Source organism: Cyprinodon variegatus, unplaced genomic scaffold (assembly GCF_000732505.1).
Source record: "Cyprinodon variegatus isolate N-32 unplaced genomic scaffold, C_variegatus-1.0 Scaffold1082, whole genome shotgun sequence".
Classification (NCBI taxonomy): domain Eukaryota; kingdom Metazoa; phylum Chordata; class Actinopteri; order Cyprinodontiformes; family Cyprinodontidae; genus Cyprinodon; species Cyprinodon variegatus.
Genome location: NW_015151535.1, coordinates 19,283 through 35,405, shown reverse-complemented (window position 1 = coordinate 35,405; position 16,123 = coordinate 19,283). Strand labels below are relative to the sequence as shown.

General features: G+C 38.1%; 2 protein-coding genes across 2 annotated transcripts in view; both read left to right on the top strand.

The window, feature by feature from the left end:
• Positions 1-3,188: 3,188 nt before the first annotated feature.
• On the top strand, positions 3,189-11,142 carry LOC107101335 (phytanoyl-CoA hydroxylase-interacting protein-like). The gene is made up of 5 exons (XM_015400211.1): positions 3,189-3,261; positions 10,048-10,244; positions 10,365-10,539; positions 10,748-10,865; positions 10,944-11,142. Exons 1-5 carry the CDS (start codon positions 3,189-3,191, stop codon positions 11,140-11,142), a joined length of 762 nt encoding a protein of 253 aa, XP_015255697.1.
• A 3,946-nt stretch (positions 11,143-15,088) lies between these two features.
• Positions 15,089-16,123, top strand: part of LOC107101334 (collagen alpha-1(XII) chain-like) — a 10,976-nt gene continuing 9,941 nt past the window's right edge. The window contains exon 1 of the mRNA XM_015400210.1: positions 15,089-15,116. Coding sequence (XP_015255696.1) covers positions 15,089-15,116 — 28 coding nt within the window. The remainder of the gene's footprint in view (positions 15,117-16,123) is intronic.

The following is a 16,123-nucleotide window of genomic DNA, read 5'->3' as shown; positions in this document are numbered from 1 at the left end:
TCCTTCGATTCAGTGTATTCTCATTATGAGTTCGTACGAAATCGTACGAAAAGTTATGCACCGTAATTTCGTACGTTCTGGACGTTTTTTTCGTCGTATTTCGTCGTATTTTTACGTCTTGCCTCGAGACAAGATATCCTTGCGCATGCGCATCTTACACACCATTCAATAACATAGAATTTAACATACAATTAACCCTAATCCTGACCCTAACCCTAACCCTACAGTAAGATACAAAACAGCAAGCAACCTAGTGAGAGACATCAAGAAGTAATTATTGCACTGTTTTTCCCAGTTTTACATCCGTCCGCGGATCTGCTTTTTTCGTCTGTCTGGCTGCGCATGCGCACTGATCTGTTTTTTCGAGGAAAAACGTCCAAAACGTCCAAAATACTGTGAATAACTTTTCGTAGGATTTCATACGAACTGACAATGACAATATGTTGTTCGATTATGGTCAAAGTATAATGGACATTCCACCCTCTTTTGACCCAAAGCTCCTCTGTCACACGTCAAATGCTTCATCTTGAAACTTTGCCTTGGACCCTATGGCTTCTATGTGTTTGTTCTTAGGTAATTCTGAAGATGATTCTGCTCTCTCACCCTTCCACCTGTCTGTCCCCAGAAATCAAGTGAAGATGCAACTGAAGAGACTGAATAAAGCATCAGGGCTAATGTCAGCCTCAGAGTCCTGAGAGCCTGTGCACAGCAGCTCTGTGGAATTATACAGCATCTCTTCAATCTTAGCCTTACCCCAGTTCCAGAGTTGTGGAGGACCTTTCTGCCTGGTTCTGGAACTAAAAGAACTCAAACCAACTGCCCTCAATGACTAGGGTGCTGTTACCCTGACATCCCACATAATGGACGTCCTGGAGAGAATTCTGTTGGTCCACCTGAGCAAGCAAACAAGTAACAATGAGCACTCTGTGTAGTTTGGTTATCACAGAGGAGTTGGAGTTTAAGATGCCAACATACACCTTTTTGAACATAACCGTTGTTGTTGCCATGATTTTGGAGCTGATGGTTGGCTTGATTGCTTATTTCATTCAACTGTCTTGCTCTGTCCTGTTTCTCATCAATACTCATCTGATCTACCTGCTCCTGCTTCTATTTAAACTCCTTGGTCCAGGCCATCAGTGCCAAATTATTCTTGAGCCTTTGGTGTAGAGGGTTTTCGAGTGTTAATTATAGTGTTCCATTTGCCTGATCCTTACCTGTTTCTGTATTCGGACCTTTGAGCTTGCCTGCCCATTTTTTTATCTGTTTGCCTGACCTATCTTCGGACTCCTGATGGATTCTACTGAGGACTGAAGGATCTGCCTCTTGACTTTGCCCTGGAGGTTATTGTCTTCCTTTGTTTGTTTGGATCTGATCTCCAGGATTTTGGTTTTGTTCTAGGAACTACTCCTGAATCTCTGTAGATGATTTTATATAAAATTATTTTTCAAAAAATGAAAGAACAACATTGTGAACAGCGGCATAAACCCAGTTCATAAGTCTGTTATACCACAACAGAAAGGCTTCTGCATATATGGGTTAAGACAAACCGTTACAGAGCATTCCTGTCTACAGCTGTCAACATCTACAACAACTTGTTAAAAGGGCCAGATGAGTCATTATGACATTTCATTTTAATTTGATAATTAATTTTTTTTTATTTAACTGAATTAAAATCATAAGCTTCCAGAACATCATTTGTGGTAACAGTGTTAAATTGCTGCAACAGTAACTTTTCAATGATCATTGCTGTCTTGCTTTCTACACACCGTGTATACAAATGGAGACATATTTTTTAACCTTTTTGAATCAGTAAAAACATTTAAAAGCTGGAAGAATATGAGACAAGCAAACATTACATTTGCTCCAGTCAGTAGATTGTGAGAGTGGTAAGGGAAAAAAACATGCTTTGTGAGCCCTAGTTAATCTTCTTATGTAAGCGCTCATTTAATTCAGTTTGCAGTCTGTAATCCTCCATCCGCTGTGTGTTAATCTAGAGGAGAAAATGTGGGAGGCAAAAATTTGTTAGACATCTGCAAATATTCAAAATGTTGAAAAGAAATGTGACACACTGCATTTAATTATCCAAACATGAAGTGGTTTGGCAGCACAATGAGTATCAGACATTTACTGTACATGTTGGTTTTTAGTTTGCTGCCAGAGGTACAGTTATCCTTTCAACTTTAACAAAATAGTGATTTCTTTAAAAATCTTACCTAAATTAAAGAGGGTACATTATACATTCACTAAAAACAGGGGAATTTGAAAATCTAAATGTCCTGATGTAGTCTGCTGTTTTCACAACTTTAAAGCTTTTTGAAACAATAAATAAACCAAACAAAATAAAAGGATAAACTGGATAAAAAAAGATGTCACCACATCACATTTAGATAAATAATGTAATCTTAACAACCTAACCCTGATTCTCTGAGAGTGAGAAGCCCCTTTTTAGTTCCAGGAATTAACAAATGTTTTTTTTATTTTGTTAATAATATATTTCATAAAGAAAATCAGTTCTCAAATGGAATGCATTTCCCGAATAATCAATTTTCATCCACTAATAGTTGGGAAATCTTCTTATAACCATGTCTTGGTGATGGCTTTTCTAGACTGCGCCAAGGATTTGCAACAAATATGCTTCCTGCTTTTGCAGCCTTGCTGAAATTTTCCCAAGACACAACACAGAGGTTAGATCAGCCTATTCAGTAGAACGCTAAAATCATATAAAGATTTTCCTACATTTTCTCCAACTTCCCAATGTTCAGCACAGTTACTTTGTATGTATTTTTGTTCTAAAATATCCTATTTAAGACCCCAGGTGAATACTCTCCAAAGGTTTAAACTGGAAGCATTCTTCTCCTCCCTTCATTGTATAAAATGCTACCTTTATCCTTTAATTATTTCAATTCTGTAAATGTTGCTTTTTTTTCGGGATTGGGGGGGTGTTCTATATAGTTTCAGTTTAAGAAAAATCAAAAAGTCATTAATGTATGAAAGTAGTAAAGTGGAAATTGTTGTTCTTGCCTGGATTTTTCCTCGGATCTGACGGGATAACAACTTTGTCTCTCTCATTGTGCTCATGATGTCATCAAGAACAGAGAGAGAGGGAGGGGGAGAGAGAGAGAGCTTTCAGAATGGTCAACTCTTTCCTCTCTCCTAGTTTTCCTCTCATTTCTCAGAGGATCAGAAGCATGATGGAGCCTCCGCGGAGCCTGAACAGTCCAGATTTGGAGATTAATAGTCTGCAATTGGACAACCACCGAGGTTAGTGCCTGCTAATGCTATTCATGTAAGCCTGATGTGGTGATTTGGAGTGCCCCTGTCAGAAAATATAAACCTTAGGCAAGAAAAATGTGTTTATAAAGTTTATAAAAGCATAATAAATGGTTGTATATTTTTTTATTAAGTTTAAAATTATTTTTCAGTCTTTAATGTCAGCTTTTATCCTTTTCTCAACTGACAATCAGTTTTCTACTGCTTTGCAGTGGGATTAAAAACAAACCACAGCTACATATTTGTCTGTTATCTTCTCATTAATAACACTAATAAAGATGCAGCTATAGTAAAGGGCTACAACCACCTCAAACAATTCAACTCATGCAACAGCATACCCATCAATTTGGTCCTGCTGCAAAGGCTCAAAGGCTGCAAATAGCTGAAAAATCCCCTAAGGTCACTGTTAACGGGCAATGAGAACTTTAATACTATTGTCGGGACACATAAGCAAGTAAAGGAGTATGCATGTAAGCCATATAGCCCCCTGCATGTTCCAGTACCGAATCTAACAATCTTCAGGGAGTATAGACCTGTTGCCCTGATATCCCACACCACAAAGGTTCTAGAGAAACTCTTGTTGGTCCATCTGAGTAAGCAAACAAGAAGTCATCAGGACCCCCCTGTAGTTTGCTTATCGCTGTGGAGTTGGAGTTGAAGATGCCATCACGCCTGCTTTAACAAACCCACTCATTTATACAAGGCAGAGATATTCTTTGACAGGGGCAGATTTTATAACTTTGGGGCCCTAGGCAAAGAGAGGCAGGGGGCCCTCTGAATTAAAAAGACAATGCATAAAACAGACCCATTATACAATACAGAAATTTGAATAGAATAGACATACATTATTTGTTCTAGGTTTTGTCCCTCTCCCCTTGTCCCATTTCTTGTTATTTTCCCCTCTATGTTTTGTACTCAGCAGACCTTTAATGCTGTGTCAAAGCTGATTGATCCTTCATGTCTTTCCAAAAGGCGTCAGCAAAAGTAAATAACCCGGTCCTTCTTTCCACTGTAGACAAGCCATGATCTGTTCTCCATTTTTCATTTGTATGAAATAACAGCTGCATTAATCATGACAGCAGATGAGGTAGAGGAGAGCAGGAGGCGGGGTTACAGATCTACTGGCTCTAGGGAACAGAGTTTGGTGCTTTTATATGTTGTCGCCAAACTCTCCACTAGCAGAAAAGTCACTAGATTTAGCACTAGGCGCTTTTTAGAAATGAAAGTACTGGAGGGGTGTGAAAAGTTGCTAAACATAGCGACAAAAAGCGCTAAGCTGGACCCACTATTCTTCGCACCACTGTTTTCAAATGTTTTGCTGCTGTCTGTTTGGACCTTTCTGAAAATGTGCACCAAATGGACTGATCTAATGTGGTAGACACTGAGCGGAGGTTGGGGATCCTGAGACACGCTTAATATTATAAGCGTTCTGATGGCATTTTAGCAAAAGGATTTTAATCAAAAATATAATTAATGTGTACAAATAATGAAAAGTTGTATTGACTATACATGTACATATAGTTTTATGGGGCCCCCAGGAACTAGCAGGGCCCTAGGCAACTGCCTAGTATTGCCTAATGGTAAATCCCCTCCTGTTATTTGATTTATCCGGTGCATTTAATACAATTCAACCTAAACTACATTGTCAGAAGTTCTGGAGGACTCGGATGAAGTCTTAAATAATCTCCTGGATCAAAGACTACATGACAAACAGACTGAAGGGTCAGCTGTCTTATCAGGTAGTCAGGACCACAGGAGCACCACGGAGAACTGTTCTCTCACTTTTCCTTTTCACTCTGTACACCTCTGACTTTCACTACCAGATAGAGACTTGTCATCTGCAGAAATAGTCAGATGACTCTGGAGTTGTTTGATATAACAAGCACTAGCTTTGTAATTTTGTTTTATTATTTTTCATTGGATCAAAGTAATTTAGGTGCTGAGAGGGTAAAATTAAATTTTTTTTTTTACGTTGTAGAATTTCCATTTAATTTTAAATGATTATCCTTTACTTCTGCATGCTATTGTAAACAAAAAACACAGGTTCTGCTGGAGCACAGGTGGTATTTCCAGAGAGCTCCTTAAGTTTTTTATGCTCATTGTTAGAGTTTGTAACTTAAATGTTATAAGAATGGGCTAAAACTGATTATTTCCGAAAGTTGTATTTTAGAAACATTCAGGCTGTAAATAAAATCTACTGTAAGAAGAACTGATAGCTGTTAATGTGATGCTGCTTAGTGATAAAATTGAAACTCTGCTTTTTGCAGCTATTGTGGCTCAAGGATAACAAGATATATTGTTTACTTTTGTTAAATGCTTGCAGTATGCTTATCTTTGGACTAGAATTTGAGTAGCATCTCTGACAAAAAAATTAAAAGTTGTAAGTGTAATGATGAATGTTGGTTGGATCAATATATCCTCTCATCCTCTTGGGTTTATTTTTTCTTTATTTTTTTTTTTTACTTCCAAAAAGAAACAATCCAAAAATAAAACAAGGATGTATAAGAACAAAAAATGCAACTTCTCCAAAAATCAGACCACTGTGCAGTTAAGGTTTTAATATCTCATAGCTTTATTTTCCATTTATGGAAAAGGGTTCAGACAGAGAAGTAATAATTTAAGGCACGATCATAATTTTGATAACCTGACTACACAGATGATATTTTGAGTTGTACTTTCTCGTTTTGTGGGCTAAGGTAGGGCATAGAGATTGAAATCCTAAGGTTCTGAGTTTGAACCCACTCCCACAGACTGCCACTTTGGGTCTCTGAGCAAGACCCTTAACCCCACACTTGATGTCTAAAGTTGTACATTTGTACAATGCATGGTGTACATTTTAGTGCTTCCTCATCTTTTTGGAAAGTAGTTGTCAGTTCTCTGGAGTTCTTAGCAATCAGGTAAAATGTTGTAAGTTCTGAGGTATTAAGGTGCATTCACATCGAACGTGACACCTGTAAAACATTTTGCCTATCACCTGCTTTGTCTCACCTTGATATTTGACTGGTCAGCGAAAGAACTTTGGACAGCACCATTTTTTTTTCTTTGGAAAGCCATAGAAACTGTCGGCATGAGTTTAGGACATTTGAGAATGTCTGGTTGAAGGTCGCTTTCATGGGTACCTCCACCTATCTGTGACCTAGTTAGAGGCTCTGTTGCCCACATTGGGGGATGATCGAGTAGATCAGATAAATCCACCGGGAAGACAGATGACTGAGGGCGTTTCAGACACTACGGCTGCCTGGGAGCAGGACAATCCTATATCTGAGAAACCAGCCTTGGAGGCAGAGCTAATGGCTGGCGGTGTTTCCTCTAGGGTAAGTACTCGAGATGAAAGGAGTGCAGATACCGGTGGAACGGGGGAAAGAAGGTATCAGTCTCCACTGGAGATAAGACGATGAAACATTCTTTCTTTGAATAATGTCATGTTTTGGTTTTCAGACTCTGAATAGGAGCAATCACGGAGGCAAGGATCAGTTAAGGGTTTTATTGAAGATTTGTGGTTGTACAGCGTGAAGTCCGTCAGGCAGGGTTGTCAGGATACTGCTGGAAGAGGTTTGGTGACAGGTGAGCAACAGTTCGGTGCTGGTTGAAGAGTGAGGGATGTGTGAGACTCACAGGGAGGGCGGCTTTGCGTCTGTCTTGGGAGGATGGTGACCAGTGATCCAGGCAAATGGTGCAGGTCCGGTAGGTGAGAACAGATGGTGGTGTCTGAGGGTGGACAGGCAGGTGAGCTCTGGCAGGAGGGCTTTTATGGTTCTGAGGCCTGAAGCCTCACTGGTTCTAAGAGGCTGACTGAAAATGCCTCTAACGGGAGTCCAAAACGAAGAGGTCTCTGGAGTGGTTTCAAGGCTTGGGATCCTGGGTTCTAGAAGAAGGATGCGCGTCTGACCTTAGTGTGGACAAGCAGCTAAGATGAAGCTGCAGATGCTACTTTGCTGCTCAAATCATGTTTGGTATGAATGTATTATAAAAGGAAAAGAGCTCACTGTTTCTTTGTGGAGGGAATTTTGGTAGCCCAAACTGCTGATCTCCATCTCCATGGATAATTACCTTCTCAGCATGAATAAATGGACACCCCCTCCTTTTCTTAGACAGGATGAGGGGATGAATAGGAATGGCAGCAAAAAAAGTTTATCCTTTTTTATTGGTTTTTCCCTAATTAGATTATTATTTAAGTTAAATATAACTTAATATTCAATCTGGTGAATTTGGTTTTCTTTTCTTTTTTTTTTTTAATTGTGCTTTTCTATGCATCCACATGAACCACATATAATCCTTTTTCGAAACAGAAGTAAAGCAGAGAGTGAATATACTAATGTTTGTCTTAATGTTTTCCTGCAATAAAAACAAATGCAGCCAGAAAATGTTCAACTCATTTGAATACGTTTTTATGTCTGCATCAGAATTACAATGCCTGTTTGTATCAACTTGTGAGGTGTCTGGACCCACACTGAATAAAGAAATACTTTTTTTCTAACAGCTGGAACTAACTTCCCTTTTCAGAACCGACCTGCACCTCCTCTTCAAACTGTTTTTTACTTCTCCTCTCAGTGAGCTGTCTGAATGTGGCCCTTGGCTTGTAAAGTTTGGAGCCTCCTGTTGTTGCAGCACTCTGAGCTGTCCTCATCTCCTCAACAGGCTCCTTGTTCAGCTTTCAGCCTCTCAGTGCAACTGTAGACTAAAGCCTTTTGTACTCAAACACAGGAAAACAAGGAGGGATGGGGCATCAAAAAAGATGAATAAATAAAGGAAGGAAGAGAATAGGGATGAATAATTACAAATCAACACTGTGACAGAATAAGATAAACCTCTTTGTACATTTATTTTCCTAAATATTAGTCTTTCTTTTGGTTTAAAAGGTAAGAATTAATGATAAATGATTTGATATTGAATATTTGATGCTGAATTTCCTTGTTGGATGTTTTTTTGATTCAGTCTAACATGATATTGAGTTTGAATCTGATTTAGGGTCAGATTACCAGACCTTTAATAGATTAATCCCTCACTGTGACTCTGAAATAATCCTCTTACATCACGGAAACGCCTCGAACATCAAAGAGGATGGGAGCACCAAAACGCCCCTCTTCTTTATCTTTACTGCACAGCACTTCCTGCAAAACACACCAAGCTTCTGTCATATTGACATTGATCGAAACCTTCATCAACTGCTGCTGTTTGCATCCAAAACAACTGTCAGTTCAAATATCGATACAGATACAACACAAATATGAGACAGGAAGAATTTTATGCATTTAAAAGAGCAATAATTAAGAAATCTGATGAAAAATTAAGCAAAATTAGTCCCATTTGTCACCGGGATGGAAGTTACATTCCCTATAACCAATTAGTGCTCTCCATTAACAATGCCTTAGTCAAACTTTTCTCCGACCTAGATCTATGTTTCTGCTAAAGAAGTATTTCAGTGCAGTGTGCAGCACATGTTTACTGCCTGGTTCCTATAGGTTTTTTGTGTTGCTCTGATCTGTTCTAATCTGTTTTTTCCATGTCTGTTTTGTTTACCAGCATCAGAGCAAATGACCTAGAGAAGCTTAAACTGATGCAGTTGTTGATATGAGAGGAACCAGTACTAGCTCCATAGTTTTTAGCATTTGTAGTAGGATCAAAGGTATACAGGTGATGAGAAGGGATAACAATTCTCTGGTTTCTTATCCTTTAGAAATTAAGTTTAATTTTTAAAGTGATTATGTTTTATTGGTACATGTTAATGGAGAAACAGTTAACTGAGTATTTATATTGTTAAAGCACTGTACAGTACAATACTCTATTTGTTTTATTTTCCTATCTGTTAGTTGTATACTTTTTTTCTAAGGTGCACATTGTAACCTTTTGCTGCTGTAACACCACAATTTCCACATTGTGGGAAAAAAAAGGGATTTTTTTTCTGTTCTATTCTATTCTATTCTATTCTATTCTATTCTATTCTATTCTATTCTATTCTATTCTATTCTATTCCAACGCAAATAAGCAACACAGGTTGGACCACAAGAGAGATCAACAGAAATTACTAAATTGTTTTCTTCATAAACATTTTTCATTTTATTGTTATAGGAATGGCCTAATGTTTAATTTTTTTTTATTTCATTTGGTAGAATTCTATAAATAATCTGTTGCAGGTTGCAAAAATAAAACATGTAACTCAGGTAATTTAAAAGTAGCAATGATGTTAAAACCTTATTTTTAGTGTTTTGGAGGAGTTACGTTATGACGGGACAATCTGACCTTAAACTATAAAAGGTATAGATTATAAAATAATTACAATAAGCAATATCAGCAGAAGATTTTTATTGATTTTGGTTGAAAATTAGTTTTCATAAACGTCTGGTTATATTAGGATCAAAGCTGTTCATATGATTTTCCCATTTATGAAAGTTTCAAAGATTCTCAAAACTAGATTCATAAAGATTTCCTCAATTTTTTTCACAGTGCAACATATTATAAACCAATCCAATGAATTTGGAGAAATTTCAGGGAGCAGCTACATCAGTGACTGCTCAAATCATTAGTAAACAGTAAACACACACACAGTAAACAATCTGTGCAGACACTTAATCCATCTAGCTCTATGTCTGCGATGAAAATGAGTTGTAGTTTTTGTTCTCGTGCGATTCTGTTAAATATGTTGTTTCAACATATTTAACATAACCAGAGCTGGCAGTAAACAACGCATCAGAGACAGAAGGGATGAACTTCCAGCAGTGCTGGCCAGTGTCCTATAATAGAGTGATGTTTCACAGTTCAAGATATTTGGTTTTTCAGAGTCAGAGTCTGCAGACAGCGACATCGGAGATGTGGACAAGCTTCCAGTTCCTCAGCACATACACATCAGTAACATCACATGCGATTCCTTCAAGATCAGCTGGAACATGGACAGCAGAGGCCAAGATCGGATCACACATTACTTCATTGACTTGAACAAGAAGGAAGACAAGAGCTCCAACAAGTTCAAACACATGGTGAGACATTCAACTGATGATTTGGTCGTTCACTCCAGATGGGGGATCTTGGTGTTTGCCGGTTAACTAAAATAAATTTTAGAGCCACTTACTTTATTTCTTGCTCTGCTTGTCTTCTAGGATGTACCAACCAAGCTGGTTGCCAAGGTGGTTCCTCTGCCAATGACAGTGAGAGGTCATTGGTTCCTCAGTCCCCGAACAGAATACACTGTGGCCGTTCAGACAGCTACCAAACAGCAAGATGGGGAATACGCTGTTTCTGCATGGAGCGAGATCATTGAGTTCTGCACAGCAGGTCAGACAGGAACATTGAAAAAAACAGCTCTGTGCTTCAATTTCTAATAACAAGCAAATTGTCTTAGGTATATGTTGCTGTGTTCTTGCACAGAAAGTTATGAACAAGTATCTATAGACATTAGCTTTAATCTAAAGTCAAAATAAAATGCAGACTATTTTAGTGAGTGTGCAGCAGCAAATAAAACACTAAAACACTTTTTTTGCAGATTACTCCACCATCCAGCTTAGGCAGCTTCTGCAGAAAGCTGAAGCTATTGCTGGCAGGATGTTACCTTTCACAGTTTTCTACAGAAACCAGCAGAGAGAATACTTTCAGCCAAACAGGTGTGTCCTGCAGGTATCCCTTCACCAATGCTTTAGGTAATAAAATGCATTTTTAACCCCTGTGTGTTTTGTGAACAGCCAATATTACAGTTCCAGAGATGTTCAGTGCTGCCGCATGCTCCCATCAGTGAAAGACAACAGCGGCAGCCATGGGTCACCCATAAGTGGTAAACTGGAGGGCATCTTCTTTAGCTGCAACACCGAGTTTAACACCGGACGACCTCCACAAGATTCTCCATACGGGCCATACCGCTTCCAGGTACTTCTGACAAGCTGAAAATTTAAAGACTGCAGTATCATGACAGTCTTACTTTATTTATCAACCCAGAAGCCAAAAATCCTTTATGTCAAAAACTTTTTGCTTCATTGGGGTGTGTTTGAAGACTGGGGTAGCAAAAGCTAACGCTGTTGGTTCCATGATGTATGCTTTAAATTTGGAAAAAAAAACAAAAACATGACTAATTGGTGTGAGTGGCCTTAGTTGATGTAATGTCAGTGATATAATCAATGTTGTGCCAGTTCATTGTTAAAAAGAACTAACTGAAGGTTCAGTTCACACAGATGAAAATAAACTAGCTCACTGTCATAGTTCAATTTCTAAAAAATCAGTTAAGTTCACAAACATATAAATTAACTGGTTCAAGTTTATTTGGTAAATTAAGCCAAAATCTTACACAATAGAACCTCATATTTCACTGTTTAAATGTGGGATCATATAATATTGAAAGAAATGGAAATACTTGATGCTTTCAAAATATACGTGTGCATTGATGCCAAATTACATAGAATTTCACAAACATACAGGTAAATTTAGTTTCTGCTGAAAAGATCTGTATCAAATTGATTTCTTACGTTTCTCATTCAGTAGCAGATTTCCCAAGATAGTTTAGATGCTTTGACTCAATGTGTCGTTTTAAAGTTGAAGTAGACGTGGTTGACGTACAGAATTGTTTTTTAAGTTTAGACAAAAATTTTAGTTTTTTTCCTTTGCTCTGATAAACTGGCATCAGAAATACCAGAAGATGAGTCTGAATCATACAGACTAGTACTAGCAGCAGACATGCTGGTCTGTCATGCTGTTTAATTTAAAAAGTGACGTAAAACCTGACGTTATCCAATGAAAAGTGCTGTTATTGAACATGAGCCGTGTGTGTCGCTCATTATTCTCAGAGTGAAAGTCGCTCTCGTTATCATTCATTACCTCAAAAATGATCCATTCAGTTCTTCGTTCACTAAAAAAATGAACGTATTCTGTAAATACAGCTACATTGTTAAAACATGATTCAAAAAGCCATACACAAAAGTCATACAAAACAGACTTGAAAGATCCAGGAGAATAACGGGTGGTCATTGATTTGCATCTAACTTGGAATGTGCTGAAGAAGATGGGCCTCTGTTGATTAAAAAAAGCATCATTCCAACTGCAGATTGCTCCAGAGCAGCAGTCTCAAGATCTACTGTCCTGCAGGTTTTAGAAGCATCCCTGTTCTAAAACAGCTGAATAAAATGACTGTCTTGTCAGTAGTCCTTTGCCAAACTTAGTGGCATGCTAAAGAGGTAATATGGTCATTTTATTTTGCTGTGTTGGAGCAGGGATGCCTCTAAAATCTGCAGGCTAGTAGATCTTGAGGACCAGGGTTGGAGATCCCTGCTTTAGAGCTGACAAAATTTGCAAAGACTCCAGAATAGATGTCAAAATATTTCCCTCCAATTAAGCCTGTTTTGTGGTTTTTTATGACAAGGATAAATAACAATTTGAACAGGCATGTTTGAAACTAATTTTGAAATGTTTTTTATTTAATTATAATCTGTAAATATGATGTGTGATATTTGCCCAATTTTCCCAGCAATTGGTCAAATATTAGGGTTGACACTAAGCTGATATTTTTGGTTGAAGCTACTTGTGCACAAGTTTCTGTGTGGCGTCTTTGCACACGGACACCTATGCTCTCGATTACTGATCAATAAAGCTCATCTAATCTAATCTGATGGTGCCTCTGTGCCTGGCTACCCCCCAAATGCCAGACGTTATTTAGACAATGGTTTTTACTAAATCTGGTCGGTCCGTCATAGTCTTGATTTAGTCCAGAAATTGTTGCTAAATATTGAGCTGGGTTTGGTCCGTCTGATTTTCTCCCACATTAGTCCAATTATACGTGTCGAAAAGACGTTGCAAACCCAGTTTTCAACGTGTTCTCAACAATCTGAAAATTACGGCTTTCCACCTTTCATTTTTCGACCAAATGTAAAGCTTGTTTGGACGTAAATCATCATCATCTTTTCATCGTCTTTTCTACCCATTTTTGCTTGGTGGGTAATTTGTAGGAAGGAGACATACCTCTTTAGTGAGCCCTTTCCTAATTACCTCTGTTGATTCTTAGTCATCCAGGTCATGACAGCCAAAAACAGGCTTAAATTGGAAATCAAACTGATTTTTGCTCTGTTTATTTTAGATATTTCAATACGTATCCAGGAGACTTTGTCAATTATGTTGGCTTGCACCAGAGCAAAACTTTTGCTAGAGCGCTGATGTAGCAGCATTTAAGCAGTATGTAGGACCAACCTCCTGAACACATTCCAAGTTATATGTTAATCAAATACCCGCTCGTTGTTCTTCTGGATTGTTGGAGCTGTTTGTTATGCATGGGCTGCGTGGTAGGTCTTTTGAAAGATAATGGGAACGCTTATGTAAGTTCTTGGGAATGAGTTCCATTACAGAATTGTAAATGTTTGAAAGCTGAAACCGCAATCCTCCCCCCAGTGTTGTTTTTGCCATCTTAGATTTAGTCTTAGTCTTAAGGACAAAAACTATTATTAGTCTTAGTCGCAATTTAGTCATTACGATATGTGATAGTTTTAGTCGTTTTTAGTCGGCTAAAAGTTAAAAAGTTTTTAGTCTAATTTTAGACGGTTCTATGTTGTAAAAAAAAGTCAACTTTTACAATGTCGAATAACAACCAGATTCTTTACCAGACTGACAGCTCTAGCCTAGTTACTACAATAGCTGGGTATAGAATGCTGCCGTGCAGTTCATCATTGGTATTTGGCAGAAATCTTTGATTTATAGAAATCAAATAACATTTTTTTATGAATTAATGCCATACTTTATTCAAAAGTGTCTCACTAAAGTTGTGAAAATAGCATATCTAGTTCCACAAATCATATTGGTTAATATAGCAGATAGACAAGCTAACACAATGTACAATAAAGGAATGATTTTAGATATACAAGGTTTCCATCCCAAATCAAATTCTTTCTGATCTACTATGAGTTATGCATTACACACAGATCAATTAAAGTTTGATTGCTCCAAAAAAAGCAACTAAAATGTTGAAAAACTAAAGGAAACAAGGAAAATGTTTTAATTACATTTCAAGGAAACATTTACATCATATTTTAATAGATATAAACAAGAATTATGAGAGGGAATGGATATTGGTTTGGATATAATTTAGGGATTCCTTTTGGTAGAATGTTTAGTATCACCTCATGTGAGCTGGAAAAAAAAAATCTTGATAGTTAGACAAAAGGATTTTTTTACGCTTGGCAGAGGATGGTTGGCCACATGTAGTTTATTTAAAGAGGTCATACAATGATTATATAGAGTATTCGGTGCTGGTCCTTCAGGTCTCTGAATAGGATGTGTAACATTGGTTGGGCTGAAAATAGCATATTTGCTGTTGTATGAGCCCTAATGCAAGCCTGGTTAAAAGCCCTAGAATGAAATGACAGGTTTTCTTCCTTTTATGGTATGATCATGAATATTTAGATGAGCTGTGCGTTGATTGGTTGGTTTACAACGAGCAAAGCTGCTGAGCAAAGACGCATCATAGCAACAAGCACTCACTCACTGAAACATCGTGATTGTTGATATAGTAGGGTGACCAGATGTCCTCCTTTTCTCGGACATGTTCTGCTTTTAATACCTAAAAAAATGTCCGGGGGCAATTCCTAAATCTTCCGGGATTTTGGTCAACTACAATGCATCAACCCTTTAAGTAGCGAGAGCAGGAAGAGCCATGCTGCTGAGAGCGAACCATCAGTGTGGAACGTAAAGCACAAACTATGAGCTAAGCGCACACAAAGATGCACACAAAGATGCACAAGCACAGCTGAAAGAACAAAGTTTGTCAGAGTTCAGCATGAAGTACTGGTTTTCTGTCAGCTGACACCTGGACCATTCTGTATTATTTTCATTGTGCTGCCATGATCCATCTGTGGGCATGCAGAATAAGCTCGGTTGCACAGCAGGTGGGTTGCGTGTTCAAACATGACGCAGCAGCACGGCTGATACTGCACAGCAGATCCCAGCACAATGATGCATTTTAAATGTCTGACCGACTACCAGCTAATCTTCATTTAGCCTTGTCTCATTGACTAAAACTCACATCCATAACTCAGAAGTTTTCGTCAACAAAGATCCATGTTTTGCCTGTAATTTTTTGTTATTCCATGAAAAAAAGGAGTGTTAAAGAAATAATTTCGTCATCCTCATCGCTGACTAAAATAAGACTGCATCCCCCTCTGTTCAGTGATAGTGAGATAGCTTCCTTGACGCCTCTTTCAAACCATCTATCCTCCCTTTCCAAAATTTGAGCACTTAGATCTTCAAAATGTGTCTTTTTATTTTGCGGTGCAATTGTACAGCTGAATCTTGCCCAGAGCTGCTAATTCCCCCATGCTGTGCCATGCGTTGATAAAGTTGTTGTTTTGTTTCTCCAACATAGAAGGCTGTGTAGTCCTCACTGCACTGGATTGCATACACAGTGCTGCTCAGCTTAGGTTGGGGTGTTCTGTCTTTAGGATAAACCAGTTTTTGTCTGAGTGTAAGCAAAAGTCTGGTTGCCTTCCAATTAAAGCCTGTTTGTGGCACCTATTGATTGCCTCATGCACACATTCTGCATGGACAGAAACTCGTACACAAGTAAAACACCATTGTACGCACCAGAAGAGATCCCGAGCATACGTGGGAGATTTTTCTTCCCCAGAAGCCACAGTTCCTTGTATAAGTGGGATATTTTCTGCATAATGGTTGATAAATTCATATAAAAAATTAGTTTAATATACGTGTGAGTATGTTTAATATGCTCTTGGAGATTTTGACATTAATATGACGCGATACATACCAGTTAACCCAAGCCAAGGAACAGAGCTGTCTTTATGTGACATTTTATACAGCTCACAGATTAATTGGTCAACATTAAAGCAAATTTGAGAGAAACCTTTTAACCAGTGTAATTGCAGCTATCAAACAGAAA